Genomic DNA, 16,377 nt, shown 5'->3' with positions numbered 1-16,377 from the left:
GATACTATAACGGTAAGTGTTTCGTAAAGCTGCCACTCGCTTTCATCTCGACATGTCTTCGGATACCTGAAGATTTCATTATACTCGCTCGGATGTTTAGATAAGAACAGTAATTTTCTCTTTGGAATATCCAAGCTGTTTGTGAGAAATGTCATTAACGCATGGAAACAATAGGCAACTCGAAATTCATCAGCAGTATTCGTGAAAGCCACGGCAGTCATTAAAAATCCAAAATTCAAGGAAAGCCGAATTGGCAGTAAAAGAGCGAGGCGAGTTTCTTGCGGTTCGCGCGCGCACGCGTACAGGTATCGTTTTTATGCGGGTCGCGAACATTGGCTCGCCTTACGATATATCCCCGGCGAAGTGTAGTCGTTAGTAGACACCTTGTGTGACTTTGAAATTCACGATGTCCACTCTCTCGCTCCTTCGAGAAACTCGTTTTCTCTTTTTTTCCCTGTTTTTTTTTTCGTATTTCTTCTGTCTCATCACCGCGCGACGGAACTGTCGTTTCTTCGCTCGCTATAATTCCAAGAATTTTTATTCAGTGCTAATTGAATGTTTTATTGCTGTGTACCATATGCATACGCTTCGCTCTTAATTATTCGTTTCCGAGAAAGAAAAACAATGAAGGAATATAAGAGACCGGATTTAAAAATAGTTTTGAACGAAAAATTGCGAATCATCCTGCGCAATCGCAATAGCTGTGCGTAGTTTGTAAAATGGTGTCTATCGAGCGAATCGAGTTCGCAAGAACCGCACTCGCAAGCTTCACTCGAGAAAAAAAACAGTTGTTTTTTATAGCAATCCAAAAACTCGCGCGTGGCATGCAAATGCGCGATCGAATTCCGAATAAAGAAAAGGAAGAAAAAAAGTATAGAGAGGGAGGGAGAGAGAGACAAAGAATTGCGCGCGCGTGTGTGTATAAGGATCACCGCCGAAAAAACCAGTAGAGAGAGAGCTCCTCGCGCCGCGGTTCATCGTCCGCATGACGCAAGCGAGCGAGCATTTCGAATCGCGCGCCAGCGCGCGTGTATATAACATGTCTCTTCGAACGCGAGAAGATTAAGCGATCGGTTAACTGCCGTGACTTTGGTAATACATTCACCACATGACCTACGATGACGACACGTGCTGGGTAATGGAAAAGATGAAGAGAAAACTGTTTTTATACGCCGATTTTAGTAAACATCAATTATACAAGTGCCGGTATAATAATTATTCAATCACCGTCTCATGTGATCATTGTCATGCGGACGGGGTATGCGATGTCAAAAATAAGGTGAGTAGTTGAAGAGAGGAAAAACGAGATCATCACGCACTGACCTGAAAATTTAATTTGATGCATTAAATGCGACAAAAGGCCTCTCTGTTGTATCCATTAACGATCCACAATGATCGGTTGTTCAGCCAATCAAGAGTGCTGTGTCGATATTATCGACAATAATTATTGTCCGAGTCTATTATGAGTGAAGCCTCAAAACACATTCAATTCCTCAACCACAAAAGCAATGCCAAACTCGAAGAAGGCAAAAAGAAACCGTTATTGAACGAAGCAATAAACCGGCAAATGGATTTGCCACTCTACTCATTGGCTTAATTACCAATCGTGTGGTACATGCACTCGCACTATAGGCTCCAAGGCCTAGCGTAGAGACTCGACCTCAAAACGTGCACGCCACATGCGAATCAATCAGTGTACAACAAGCTCAGAGACACACAGAAAGAGAGAGAGAAAACAAGAGGTAGAGAGAAAGACATGAGCCTCTCTGTTACCTAATTCGCTATGTCTGGGTATGTAAGCTTGTGCAAAAATAAAAAGTGTATCGCCTCGAGCGAGTAGAGCAGCGAACGTAAACTAGCGCGTCTTGTCGGGAGCTGAGATATTACATCACTGCAGCAGCAGCTGCTGCTGTGCACTGGATATATAAACGTTCTGGAGAGAAAAGGACCATATTTTTAGTTTATATTTGATTGTTTTTATTTTCTAGCGTTCAAAATGAATATAGTTTTTAAAGTAACAACAACAATAACAATATATTTACAGTATAAGCTACATCGTGTTGATTGCGATCTTTTTTTCCTTTATCACAATTATTGTCATTAATCTTTAACGCTGAAGATAACATATCGTAGTATCGTAGTAGTATATCTATTATACACGTAAATCATATCTGTCAGAATACTTTTATGTACTAACGTAATCAGTTATTAACATATAACTAGCTTAGCATACGAACAGTCACTTTCAGTTTTCCGCGTAGATTCGAGTTTGTCGCTTGCAAACGGAAAATGGCTTTGAAAATTCCGATTAAACTTGTAAGTTTGTGAAATAAATAAACAATTCTGTTTTGTGATCCATTGTTTTTTTAGGATATTGAGAATTTCACAATTGAGGATAATATTTTGAAAGGTATTATTGTTGAAACTGAAGAAAATCCTAATATTGGTGAGGCTATATTAAATACATTGGATTCTACCCCAGACCATGTCGCACAGGTAATTAATGATTTGTGATATTCGAAATAATTCTCGAACGTATTGAAATATATCATTGGGTGATATTCCATTCGATGACAAATTTAAAATGTTACGCAATCAGATCGATGCAGAAACCGATCTAAAAACTACATTTGCTGAAATGAAAGACCGCAGTATAAGGTGTGCTTTGTGGATGAAGGAATATGGTGTAAAACTAGGGGATATTATTACGATTTGCTCTTATAATCACTTGGATACGTACGTGCCAATTTTTGCTACTTTTTACTTAGGAGCAACTTTTAATGGATGGGATCATGAAGTTGGTCTGCGTAAGGAAATCTATTGATCTCAAATAAAGTTCTTAATTTACTAAACCTATCTGAATATGAAATGATTATGGTAAAAAATTTCGGTTCGTTTCGTAGAAGCGGCGAGACATTTGATGAAACTTTTTGAACCAAAATTAATATTTGTATGCGAGTCTGCCATTGAGGTTTTATTGGAAGCAGCAAAGTTGGAAAATGTAAAAACAGAAATGATTGTTTTTGGAAATTATCGTAATATTAATTCATTAGATGATATACTAAAAGTCCAATACAGTGCTAAAATTCGAATGTTTCATCCTATGCGAATCGAAAATCGAGATGCAATTTCTATTATTTTATTAACCTCTGGTAGTACTGGCGCTCCAAAAGGTGTTATGCATTCTTATAAAAATTTCTTAAAACTGGTACAAGCGTTCACAGTATATCCATTGAAAGGAGTAGCTTTGTGTACATCGACAGTTTATTGGTTGACTGGTATTATGTACATGTTTGTTTCTACGTTCACTAAAGGAACGAGAATCACTTTGAAAAAATGGGACGTTGATGAAGGCTGCAAGGCTATTCAAAAATACAAGGCAGGCTTTTTTTAAGTTACCAATATTTTGTCCTGATGAATGTTGAGTTTATGTAATAGTAAAGTTTGTTTTTTTAACTAAACAAATTTGTCAAAAACTCAATTTAATAATAGTTGCTTAACTATTAGTTTTATTTTAAAAGTAGAATTTTATTATTACAAATGTATTCTGATTTTAGGTTGAGAGAATGTTTATGTCACCTGTTATAATCAATTATTTACGTAAATTGAAAGCTTTTAATAAATATGATTTAAGATCCTTAGAAAATATTTGCACTGGTGGTGTGAAAATCAGTCAAGAAATTTTAAAAGATTTTCAAGAGCAATTGCCAAATGCTTTTATATACCAAGCTTATGGTTGGTATTACGTCTAAAATAAATATTAGTATAAATAGTACCTTTGTATGAAAGTTTAAATGTTTCCAAACTCAAACCACAGGATCAACAGAAACCGGGCGTATGGTTGCAACTCAAACAGAAAAGATAGAAAATCTTGATTCTGTTGGTTTCGTTACGTCGAACACTAAAATAAAAATAATAGACGTTGATAATCACCAAATTCTCGGTCAAAATCAAGAAGGTGAAATTTGTGTCAAACAGCCGACACTTATGCTGGGTTATTACAAGAATCCCGAAGAGACAAGAAACGCGATAGACGAAGACGGTAATAACATTATGTACCAAGGAAGCACAGGAGACAATGGACGCACTGTTTGATGTTGTTGACCGAGCTAAGCAGACTCGATCGGCATTTCACACAGAGCGTGGCTTGCCTACTGTACTTCTGTGGGGCACATACGATTTTTCCGCATACCCCCGTTAAGGAGTGATGCTGCGACCTCTGCTGGTGACATAGAGCCATATTGACTTTCTGAAAGTAAAGTGCGTTATGTGCGTGTGATGTACGTCATGTTTACTTCTCGAGACGCAATCGAGAGTCGTAAAGACGCATCACGCATGCACAAAACACTTTACTCTCATGGGTCCGACTGGCGATGATAAGCAGTTGTAGAATAGAGCTTCTACGTAGCGCATACGCGAAACTACTAGGGTGGATTGATAAGTCCTTAGAAACTTATGTTGCAACAGCAAGCATCATTTATAAATAGAGTGCTGCCAAAGTTTCAGCCAGATACATGAAGTGGTTCCGTTCAAATCGTCGATCAAAGTGAACAACCGTTGCTTATTGTTAACAATGGAGAAAAGTCAGTTCTCAACGGCGATAAAACATTTCTATTTAAAAAGCTTTACTTCGAAAGAAATCAAAGCTAAGTTAGATACAATTCATGGTGAATCTGCCCCTGTATTTGCAACTGTTTACAATTGGGTGAATGAATTTAAACGTGGCCGTACATCGAAAGCAGATGAATATCGTTCAAGCTGTGCTGTTCCGTAGACGCGAGTACCCCGGAAATGATTGATAAAATCCACATGTTGTTAAGTGACCGAAGAATAAAATTGGGCGACTTAGTTGAGGCCACAGAAGTTTCAAAACGTAGTCATTTTGATTTTTCATGAGAAATTGAACGTGAGAAAAATCTCAGCAAGATGGGTGTCGCGTTTGCCTTCAGCCGAGAACAGACGCAGTCGCTTGGTGGCTGCTGTGGCCCTCTTGGCGCGCATCCTTCGCAATCCGGGAGACTTTCTGCGTCAATTCATAATTGTAGACGAAATATAGATACACCACTACACTCCCGAGACGAAAGAACAGTCAATAAAGTAAATTGTAAAAGGTCAACCACCTCCAAAGAAGGTGAAGATAATGAAATCGGCCGGCAAAGTTATGGCCATTGTTTTTTAGGATACAAGTAGAAAAAGAACAATCAATCACCGGAGAGTATTATGCGTCATTGTTGGATCGACTAAGCGAAAAATAATGAAAAAACGATCTCATTTGAACAAAAAAATATCCTGTTTCATCAAAATAATACACCGGTGCACACTTGCATAGTTTTAATGGCAAAAATTAAAGAATTGAAATTCGAATTATTGGACCATCCACCGTATTTACTAGATTTGGCTCCTAGTGAGTTTTTTTATTCTCAAATCTAGAAAAGTGACTCATTGGACAACGATTTATCCCGAAAGAGACGATTATAATACAAACAAGTGGATATTTTGAGAAACATCTAAATTTTTTTTTATGGTTTAAAAAAAACTCGAAGAACACCTAAATCGAGCTAAAAGAAGATTATGTTGAAAAATAAAAAAATTTTTTTTCTATATTTTTCTAAGGATTTATTTGACTCACCCACGTATCAATTCGACCCCAAGCTGTACTCCCTGCTTATAGAAGGCGCAGTCACTAATTTGCGCGCAGTGTGCGGAAAATATTATTTTCACAAAATAAAATAAACGATGAATTTTACTTTTTGTTTGATTGTACAATATTATAGGTTGGCTACATACAGGCGATAAAGGTTATTTTGACCACAACGGTGAAATAATAGTAACTGATAGATTGAAGAATATAATAAAATGTCGTAATTATCAAATATCCCCAGCAGAGTTAGAAGAAATTTTATCATCCCATCCTGCAGTATTAGAAGTTGCTGTTGTGCCAATTCCACATGAGATGGATACAGAACAACCTTTAGCTTTTGTATCTGTCAATGCTCATGTATAGATTGTTTAAAACGCTATTTTTTTTTGCAATAATTTTCATTTTATTTGTAGAAATTATAAAAATATTCTATATTGCACAGGTATCAAAAGAGGAGCTTATATCACTGACTCTGGTTCTTGGAGAAAATAAAAAGTTACGTGGAGGGGTTGAATTTGTACAAGAATTACCGAAAACTCCAAGTGGAAAAATTAATAGAGCAGCATTAAAAGAGATGGCTAAGGTTTTATATAATAAACGTCAGCTTTATGCTACTTCGGAAGGTGTTCAGTTAAAATAAATTACTATTAAAATGTAAGATGTAAATGAATAATAAAGTCATGTTTAAAAACGTAAATAATATTTGCTTATGAATTGTTAGTTGATATTTTGTTAAAAAACGATTAGAACACAAATTCATATGGACGGATTTATGGGATACCATGATGATAATACCTTTTACAACTACAGGAAGATATAAAGACTTTAAATGATATGAATATCCTAGCAAATAAAAACATCTCAGAAAATCAATATGTTTAAAAAATATTCTGTTTCTGTAGGTGTCAATTTACGATCCACTAAAGTATAATTTTACTTGTGGTCAATTAAAATTCACTTGAAAATCATTAGCATCATTAAAATGTACGTGTGACCACAAGGATTTTCACATTCGGACATTTCTTCGTTTACGCGTACGTAAACATTATTACTTTGGTGTATATTGTATGAATTTATGGGTTTTCTGCGACGCTCATTGGTTAACGTCACATTCGTTAATTTTTCATTAGCCTTTTCTACATTTCAACGATTGTTAATTTCGATGGTAACTCAAACAACCTGTTAAAATAAATTTTCTTCGAAGACACTCGACCGAGATTCTCATTTTAGCAGTCTTCAAGTAGTCATTGGAAAAATATTTATTGTAGAAAAATGGGTCGCTTCGTACTTTGCACGCTTGCTTAATCAGATTAATTGTTTAGAATTAAAGCGAGTATACGAAAATTAGTAAAGGATTATCAGCATGTAATAACAAGACAAAAGTGTTTTGTCACATTAAAATATGCAAGGCAAATCAATGAAATAATGTATTCTTAAAATCCTACGATAAGCTACGTATCCACAACATCATCTAATCTATACAAGCAACAGTCCCATACAGCTGCTCAATACGTATAGCGTTGCCCTGCCCGATGCTCGAAGTGACCTCGCTTTGTTGAGGAGTTTCCTCGTGATAGCAACATGATTTACGGCGTGCAACCGAGCGAGCCCCCTCGCAAGATTGAATTAGTAGCTGCTGCGCGTAAGCACAGAAGGCTACACAAAGAGGAAGACCAGAGGAGAGGAGCGTAACTCGCGGCCACGACTATTAGGCTCCTGGTGTCTCGCACTCGCGCGCAGCAAGGAAATTCCGAGAGGGAGGAGATGAAATCTCTGTCAAGGTCAAGGCCAATCGAGTTCCTTGGTCTCCGCGGCGCTTTACATACCACGCTGACTGAGAAAAAAGAAAGGGGGGTGCTGCGAGAGAGAAACAGAGAGAACAAGAGGAATGACGATGGTACCTTATACGAATTCAAAAGAGGTGAAAGAGGTGTTGCTTTTGGAGTTGAAATACTTATTTCTTTTAATTTTTTTTCGTTTCGATTGCATTGTCGTAAGTGCTTGACTGTGACGATCATGTAATTAGTTTCAAAAGGGTTTTACGAAGACTTGATTCTGTCAAAAATGTCTCGAATATTCCAAAGTACAGATAGTTGCTGTAGTAAATTAAACTGCATCGTTTACAGTCAATTGAGCAACACATGTCAATTTGATTAAATCATGAGGTTTTTGAAGTTCAATGAATCGAAAATGGCAAATGCTGACGACAATCTTGCAATTGTACGAGAGTGGTGCAGACCTCCATTGCAATTTGAGTCACCGGAAATGCGAAGCATAAGGCGAATTTGAACAAGGCTACCGTTGTAAATTCACTTGTGTACTTTACTATTCTCGTATATCTCGTGATAAACTTATTCCACCATTTTTTAGAAGTCGTTTTCGGTTAACGTAATGTAATATTCCCCAGAAAGAAGATCGGAAGTTAATTTTATAAGATTACAGAAAGTAATTGCTGATATTTAAAGCAAAAGCTACTCCAAGGAAGTAGGCAGCGTCTTTAAGGATGTGATTTTTCCGGTGAGACTGGTTTATTTCTTGTCGAAACGGAAGCTTCATCCTCTCGATGTACATCCGCAGCACGTTTCTCGTAACATCATTCTTTCCCATTTGTCGAACAAAAAAAAACTTTTTTTCCATAACAATATGCAAGGCTGATTAGCCACGACAATTAGTCAAGTAAACGACACTTCTTTTAAGGCACATTGCCATGCATTAAAACAAGTGTTGAACTTTGCACAAACAAGCAAATAATTGATCGTAGAATAAAGAAAGTAGTCGACCACTCAATTATCAGCTCGCTTTTGTCACTTCGTCACCGTGTGCCTCGTTAAAATCTTTTTAGCTCGTTTTCTTTCACTCGCATACGCAGTCTTGCCGTGCGCGCTTTCCGCTCTCATAAGCAAGCGCGCGACGAAACGGTAGCTCAACGTGCTCTGCCTATGCAAAAAGGGACGGATGGAAATTTGCATATGCCGGACAATCCGCCCAACGTTTTAATAGACAAATCGGCAATGGCGCGCACTTGTGAATTTGCCATTTTATTTGCGAATGCCGAGTCGTCGTAAACGTCATGCGCCGTGTTCAGTAATTTATGCAAATTATTCCTCACGTTAATCGATGATCAGCTTGGTAAGTACTAATTGACGTCACATTGGAAAACGATAAACTGTGCGCCTCGTAGCCATGACTGTTTTCCTTTTATTGTCAATTGCTTACGCAACATTGATCAGGGTGCGCGGTTGTTCGATAACCAAAGATAAAAAGAATCAAATGTCTATGGCGAACGCAAAACAAATCTCGCGATCACCGCAGTTTTCCCACTGAAGAGCATTCGAAATCTGCATAAAGAGCCATCGTCTGCGCGCAGTTCTGCGTTCTCTTACGAGCGCGGGTGTACGAAGAGAAAGTTGGCAACTTTTTCTTAGCCTCGCGGTTCGCGCCCGTAAGTCATGTCCCTTTTTTTCTCTCCAAAGAGCGCATGGAAACGTGGCCAATACATAGGCAGTGCAACAGCAACAGCAACAGCAGCAGCAGCAGCAGCAGCAGAGAACGAACCGGTTTATAGCTCACGGGGGAGAGCCGCTGAACCCATGCGAAATGAGAAGAGGGAGAGAGAGAGAGAGAGACTTTCAACTGCCGCCGCCGCCGCGACGTCCTTTGTGCCATAGCACCTCTCCGCCTGGGAGAGAGAGAGAGAGTTTAACCCACACGAAAATAGCGAGGGCGCGCCCTCGCGAATCGTTTATTTTTGGGTCCGCGAAAGAGAAGCATTTTAATGCTTCTTTTTTCGCGGGATAGGAAGCACGAGCGATAAAGTGCCGAACGCCCTTTTCCTTTCTCGCTCTGCGGCCTTTGTGAATTGATTTTTCGGCACGGCTCGTTCGACATTATTTCGTTGCAGTGAAGCAATTTTACCTTTGATTTATGTACAGTTCGAAAGGATATCTGCGACTCGGTGGCTTGTAAGTTGATACTGCCGGGTAGTCTCGCACAGTAAACGATTGGCTTAGTCAGCGATGGATACAAGAGGCGACATTTTAAGCGTTTCGATTAAATGACTCGCTGGGATAAAAAAATACGTATCTCATCGCGTCAGATCTGACCGATCAGCTGATCTAACGATTGTTTCGAAATCACCCGAGAGAGACTTTTTAATAAGGTGCGCGTGAATCACCGACCGAGCAATTAAAATTCCGTAGAAAAAAAAATACGCACAGACACAGGCGCGCGCACATCGTTTATAACATGTAAATTCAACGACCACAAAAACAAAAAAAAATAAGGAACGAAATAATCGTGCATCCACCGCGTCATTAAAATACCGGTGCTTTTGAGAAAGAAAAAACGAAGAAACTACTTGGTGCGTTTAAGAGCGACGTGTATACGATGGGGACTTGTACGGCAAGAACCGAAGAGACTACAAGCTACGTGTACAATCCTGGAACTCCTTATTTTCGCCGACAGGATGATGCATGGGAGTGCACGCAAAACGAATCGATAACCACGCGAGAGCGCAGGAGAGAGCATTTTTATAAAGCGCGAACGAATCGGCGCAGCTTCCGATTCGGAAAGTGCGCGCGAATGATAATTCACGCTCGCGTTGGATCGCCGCCACCACCGGATAAATTTGCAGCGTGATTATTTAACGAGAGAAAAAGAGGAAGCAAGAGATGCAAATGATTTAATTAAGCCAATGCTGCGACAATAAATCTCACCCAACGGCATTCCGAGGCTGTATTGCTGCTGCAGCCATGTATCGCGTTGCGCGAAACCTGCAGCCCTCTCTCTCTATATCTCCTTTTTGCTCTCTTCTCCGCTTGTGATTTCTTTTTTTCCTGGCAACCGCGAATTTTAGTAAGTACGCGTTGCAGTGTGGTGATTTTTTTCTTTATTTTGCGTTTCGTGACTGGGATTAGAAAGCCTTGAAGATACATGATGCGAAGTGCTTCGGTCGGTGTAGGAAAGGGCAGTGTCATGTGGTTATTTGAGATTCGACTTTTAAGGATTCTTCCATGATTATAAATTTTATTTTAGGTACTTTTCTTAATGTACAAATATAATCAATTTGATGTAGATTTATATAACATTATGTTTGATTGATAATAAAATCAATTGATCTTATTGACCGTCGACTGCAATTGGAAGGAATATCTTTAACACTTCCAGTTGCCTAATAAAGTGATTACCGTGCCATTGCGCATTCACAATCTAACGACTTTAAATATAGAATTTAACATTGACAAATGAACGAAGTATACCACCTGAAAAATCACGCAATAATATTTCAAGGAAATGCCCGAGTCTTCGATGAACAATCTCAAAAGTGTGCGCTAAAATCTCGTTCACACTTCCTGATCGTGAGCATCAACGTCTGACATCGCCCTTTTTGTGTATTTCAAATCACTTTACACCTCTAAAGAAAAGAAAATAAATAAACCACAAGCAGGGTATTCATTTCATACGTGACACGTTCACGTGAAAATATGTAACATATCGTGTCTCTTGAGACAAAGAGAAATAACTAAATACCCATTCTTTCAGCGCAAACATGCGAAAAATTGCGCGTTGATTAGCGAAATTCCAGAAGGTTTCTTTTGTCAACAGTAGCAATCACTGACCGATCCGCGCGATCAGCTTTGAAAATTGAACTTAATTATATGGCTACGCGTTACGTGTGCTTATACGATTACAAGATATGCAAAAGGCTGTCGGGTATTCTTAAACTTCTTGTCTTTTTTCAAACGTTATTATAAGCACATTTTTCAAAAGGGTAGCCTTTCACATTCTTCGAATTGTTACTTTTGCTAGTTGAATGCTCGCGCGGCTGAATTTCGCAACTCCTTTATTCTTTATCAAGAAGTACGTCGTTACCTGTTCTGTTCTGTGCCTTTTTTGAAATGCAAAGCGTGTGGTATAAGGCTACAATTGTGAAAAGCTCGCGTTCAGCTCTGTGACGCAAGATCGTAATCGGTTTTGTATATTCGTTTGAGAGAAAATTTCTCTCGCCTGAATTTTTTTTTTTCGTCAACCGAATGAATGAATAAAACCATAAAATCGTTGAATCGACGATAACTGCAGCAGCTACTCAAATGATTTACTTGCGATCTGATTTCACATTATCACACAACGTCCACCCATCCAAAGTGCCAGCTGTAAAGATAGAGAAAACCCAACGCACACGTAATGAGGTACAAGATCGTATAAGGGCAAAGCACACAGCAAACTTATACGACACATAAATCCCAAGGCGTCTCTGCGCGCGCGAGCGGCTAAACTAACGGGTGCAGTACTATACGCGCGTGCCGTGAGAATTTGAGGAAAGAGCTGCTGCCGCTACTCCGGGAAAGATAATAGGTATTATCTCGCCGCGAAAAAGAAAACAACGGTAAGTAAATTAATCAATCATTAGTGTATACCACGCGTGAAAGTCATCAGTGATATTTTCGCGAGAAAGTGAATGAACGAATGATCTCTGTGCACACACATTCCAGTTTCAAGATGCGCGTGTGTGCTTATGAAAGGCAAAGAATCGTAAAAACTTGCCGCGACGACGAATACTCACGACTGCATAAATCAGCCAAGTTTTTATTTTGTTTGCTTGTGTGCGTGGGAACGAATCTTATAACGGTGACGAGTCAATATATATCGATTGTTGCGACTGCGACAACGATGACATTGACATTTATTGGTTATCAATTTCTAACGATAACGATTTCGTCATCGCCTCTGTGTTCATATCATAGTTTTGTCATTGATCATTCGGATTATGCACGCTGAGGAGATACTTTTATGTAACCTTCTAATGATTTCTCTTCGATGGAGAAAGAGAGAGAGAGAGAGAGAGAGAGAGAGAGAGAGAGAGAGAGAGAGAGAGAGAGAGAGAGAGAGAGAGAAACTGTTACATGAGCATCGGACAACCTGTTGATTTTTGTTCACTTTCTAAGCGTTTCGTTTTTTAAGGTATAATCGATTATACTTGCCATTCATTCGTGCTTTTTTCCATAAATCTCGGAATGGCATAAATTGATTTCGTAATGCAAAATAAACTGTAGTTATATATCAGTGAAGAAGAAGCAATCAAACACTGAACAGACGTATAATTTGGCAAATAAATCGATAAATTTATCAATATACTGTACAGGTTTCTGCGATATTTTCAAAACACACATACACGTGTCATCATCATCATCATGACAGACGACAATAAACTGATTGCCTTCACGGGTTAAACCGTTTTGTTACTGGCAGGCATCGTTTTATATGGTATCATCGCTTTAATTCGATCAGTGGAAATTACTTTTATTACCGCCCGATTTAACCTTGACATACAATCTTTTTATTTGAATGTCTGAACTAAATGATTGCTTGTTTTGAATTCTTTCCAAATAAACTCATTTGGCATGTGTAGGATTGCCGCCGCCCGTACTTTTAATTTAACACGCACCACGTGCTTCTTCGCCGTTTCCGTGAATTTCGTGTACTTGCGGTTTATATTTTGTTCGGAAAAATGAAATGGTCTCTTCAAGCCTCAGTCTTTTTATTTTTTTTTTGACTAAACCTTTACTCATCAATATACACTTTGGCATACTGAATAACGCAAGACAAGGCTTAGAAAGCATGAGTATAATTACAACTTGATAATAACAACTCACTTGTCACTGGTCGAAGTACTCGGTAGCTCGTCGTAAACATCGGCGTGCGTGATTATAGTCGAGTCTCTCATCTTCATGTCTCTTTGTATAGTATATTACTTTTTTTCTTCTTCCCACGCACACACCACACTTTTAATTCCAACAATCAAGCAGTCGTTCAACTTTGTCTTCTTCGTGAGGATAGTTTTGGCTCACGTGAGCACACCTGCATTTCCATGACACTTTATATTCCCTTTGTTTAAACTTGCACAACGATAAAATTCGAAGAGAGTACACATACACGATCGGTGGAAAAAACAAGCGCGTCAGCCACTTACCAAAGTCAACGTGCGACTCGCCAGCATACGCTCCGTCTACTGCTCGCTCGGCTCTCCTACTACCTACTTACTCCGACGGACTTTTGTTGCGCGCGCACGTGTCGTCTGCTGCTGTTGCTGAGACGTCGCACTGAGTTTTTTTTGTGCTGGAGCGATTGCCTTGTATTTTTTTTATTTGATGTGTTTGGAAGTGATGAGGAGAAGCATACTGATGACTACAGTATATGCGGATTTTGGGAATGGAAAGATTTGTATTGTGCCTTGCTTGATGGAATTAGAATAAGGAACGTGTTGTTCTTTGAGCGATTTTCAAGCGGAATACGTTCATGATTTGCTTTTTCTGCTAATATCTTTCATATCGCTTCAACTACCTTTTTCCAAATCTGTTAATGTAGTAATTAAGTTAACGTCGAAAATTGTATGTTATTTATGAAACGATTATTGCGAGAAACTTAATCGAACGCATTCACGTCGAACGAACGAATTTTTTGCTATTCTCTTTTCTCCATCGAGTTTTCAATTGATCAATCAACAGTTAATGAATAGTAATGACCTATTTCTAGACAATTACGACTTCAATCTTTATGCTATGTTTAAATATCGCAATATAAGTATATATTTAATACATGCACAAGTTAGAGCAATATTTATCTCAACTGTAAATGTATGTGTTACAACAGGTTTTTTAAATAAAAATGGAAAAGTTCAATAAAACGCATTGCATTTTCATATAATTAAAAATATACTTTTAATTATACTGAGTAATATCAACATAAATAGTGCATCAAATATAAATTTTATCGAAATCCCGAACGCAACCCCGAATGAAATCCTTTTTATTTCAGTAGTTGGCAAACACTCTTAAATGTTTCTTGAGCCCATGTAATTTCTAAGTACCGGTATGAAAATTTCGGACAACAATTCCCACTTACCCACTTACTCATTCACATACAAAAATATTTTCCTGAGCTTTTGTATGTTATCCTGCACAGTGCACGTCAGACACTGTATTTCCACGCTAAAACCTTTCTCTTGCCTCTGCCGCTTGACTTTGTTTTTATTACGGGGCCGCGTTTCCTTCTTCACAATTGAGTGATGCGAGCGAGCGAAGAGATGAGTGTTTCTTTGGCGAAGTATCTTTTTTGTATGTCAAAGTGATTTCCAAGTGATTACAGATTACTTGTCGTAAGGCACCAGTAATTGTAAGTGAACGATCGGTGGAAAAAACAAACGCGTCAGCCACTTACCGAAGTCAACGTGCGACTCGCCATATGCTCGGTCTACTCCTTGCTATTCATTGCTGAAAACATCGAAACTACAATTTGCTGATTTAAAAATAAATTTATTGCGATTAAGTCGTATTACATATATAATTAGCGTTTTTTCTATTGAAGTTTTGTGTAAGCTTTACTAGCTTATTTATATAATAATAATATGGTCACTATTGTGATTCAAAGGATCTATTCAATAGGGGGAAATGTTGTTCATTGACCATATGTTATAAAATCAACATTTGTAACGCAATAATTTCTCTTCTTTGTTGCAACATCTAATCTGTATGCTATCTTTTTTTGACAATTGATTCGTACTACAATGGAATAATTAACCCAAGTTTATGACTTTTTTTCATTTGACTGAAAAGTCAAATGAAAAAAATTAGTCAGCTAATCCCAATAGAAAAGTCAAATTAAAAAAAAGTGATAAACTTGTTTTATCATTATTATCCACACTAATTATACAACAATAGGCAAAATTTTCATATAATAAAACAAACAAATTTAATGCGCGGCATTGCAAGTGTACCCCGAAAACGTTAACTTGATCTACAGTGGTGTAGAGCATGGTTGCCTGTAGTGGGAGTGACAGGAACCGTAATGCCAACATGTATACTTTATATCCAAGACAATCCCCATAACGCGTATAAATACTTTCACGTACGGTAAAAAGTGTTGACTCAGCAGTTTTCGATAATCACGTTATTTATGGTACAAGATAAATACGTGTAAACTCATACTGAGTAAATTATCGGTGCCTCGTTGTACGCAATTTTTGTCACTTAGAGCTAATTAACACCATTAATTAGCTCAGTATTGACGTTTACTATATTTTTTTAATAGTTTGGCTAATATATTTTTTAAATCACTGTAAAATAACATTTATTGATAAAAAAAGTTACAATGTTAATAGTTTTGATTGTATTTCTAGAAAAAAAAGATTGATTCTGCGTTTGATGGTTTATTTCTTGTGTATGAAGTTTCAAATATCAGCCGCAATAATACTTATTTGTTTATGAGTAATACGTTTACGAGTATAAATACATCTACACACTTTTTTCATCTATATGATTATTAACAATCTTAATGATTTTATAACCTTTGAATGCTTCTTTGATTGATTTACGCAAAAATTAAAGTAATTTTTATTCATAATCTAAAGCCCAATTGAATATTTAACATTTTTTAAAAGAGAATAAAACTAATTTGTATTTCAAAACAAATGATTTCGTGATTTTCTAATTGTGTCGTTTGAAAGTTTATTTTGATAAACAATAAATATTTACTTGAAACATCTACTTCGAGTTTATGAATTTAGGTTAATTAACATGTTTCATAAAGGAAAACTATTTATACTAAAAATACTAAAAACCCAATAGCTAGTAATGTTAGCACTAGAATTACTACTCCTTTCTATATGATTATTTCATTGTATATATAGAAATTAAGAAACAATTGACGATTATTTACTTATTTTTGGTCTGATAAATAAA

At 37.6% G+C, this 16,377-nt stretch overlaps 2 protein-coding genes across 3 annotated transcripts in view; one reads left to right on the top strand and one right to left on the bottom strand.

Moving 5' to 3' along the window:
* LOC131673695 (uncharacterized) overlaps positions 1–13,639 on the bottom strand; it is a 28,397-nt gene extending 14,758 nt beyond the window's left edge. For both annotated transcript variants that reach the window (XM_058951895.1, XM_058951896.1), the window contains exon 1: positions 13,294–13,639. Coding sequence is in view for 1 of the 2 variants with exons in the window: in XM_058951896.1 (XP_058807879.1) it covers positions 13,294–13,370 (77 nt within the window). In the remaining variant the exon portion in view is untranslated. The remainder of the gene's footprint in view (positions 1–13,293) is intronic.
* Positions 2,229–6,329, top strand: LOC131673691 (luciferin 4-monooxygenase-like). Its single transcript, XM_058951883.1, has 8 exons — positions 2,229–2,316; positions 2,371–2,496; positions 2,600–2,807; positions 2,904–3,379; positions 3,558–3,735; positions 3,818–4,042; positions 5,775–5,998; positions 6,084–6,329. Exons 1-8 carry the CDS (start codon positions 2,290–2,292, stop codon positions 6,279–6,281), a joined length of 1,662 nt encoding a protein of 553 aa, XP_058807866.1. The 5' UTR covers positions 2,229–2,289; the 3' UTR covers positions 6,282–6,329.
* Positions 13,640–16,377: the final 2,738 nt, after the last annotated feature.

Source organism: Phymastichus coffea, unplaced genomic scaffold, assembly GCF_024137745.1.
Source record: "Phymastichus coffea isolate CEN01 unplaced genomic scaffold, Cenicafe_Pcof_1.1 PCOF00191, whole genome shotgun sequence".
In the NCBI taxonomy this organism is placed as follows: domain Eukaryota; kingdom Metazoa; phylum Arthropoda; class Insecta; order Hymenoptera; family Eulophidae; genus Phymastichus; species Phymastichus coffea.
Note: the sequence above shows the minus strand (reverse complement) of the source record. Positions and strands in the feature narration are given on the sequence as shown.

What these genes read in the sequence shown, in the direction of transcription:
- LOC131673691 (XM_058951883.1), top strand. Translation starts at nt 2,290, where the DNA reads ATGGCTTTGAAAATTCCGATTAAACTT. An exon ending in GGATCATGAAGTTGGTCTGC is followed by an intron (nt 2,808 to 2,903) that starts GTAAGGAAATCT and finishes TTCGTTTCGTAG; the next exon opens with AAGCGGCGAGACATTTGATG. An exon ending in AGGCTATTCAAAAATACAAG is followed by an intron (nt 3,380 to 3,557) that starts GCAGGCTTTTTT and finishes TTCTGATTTTAG; the next exon opens with GTTGAGAGAATGTTTATGTC.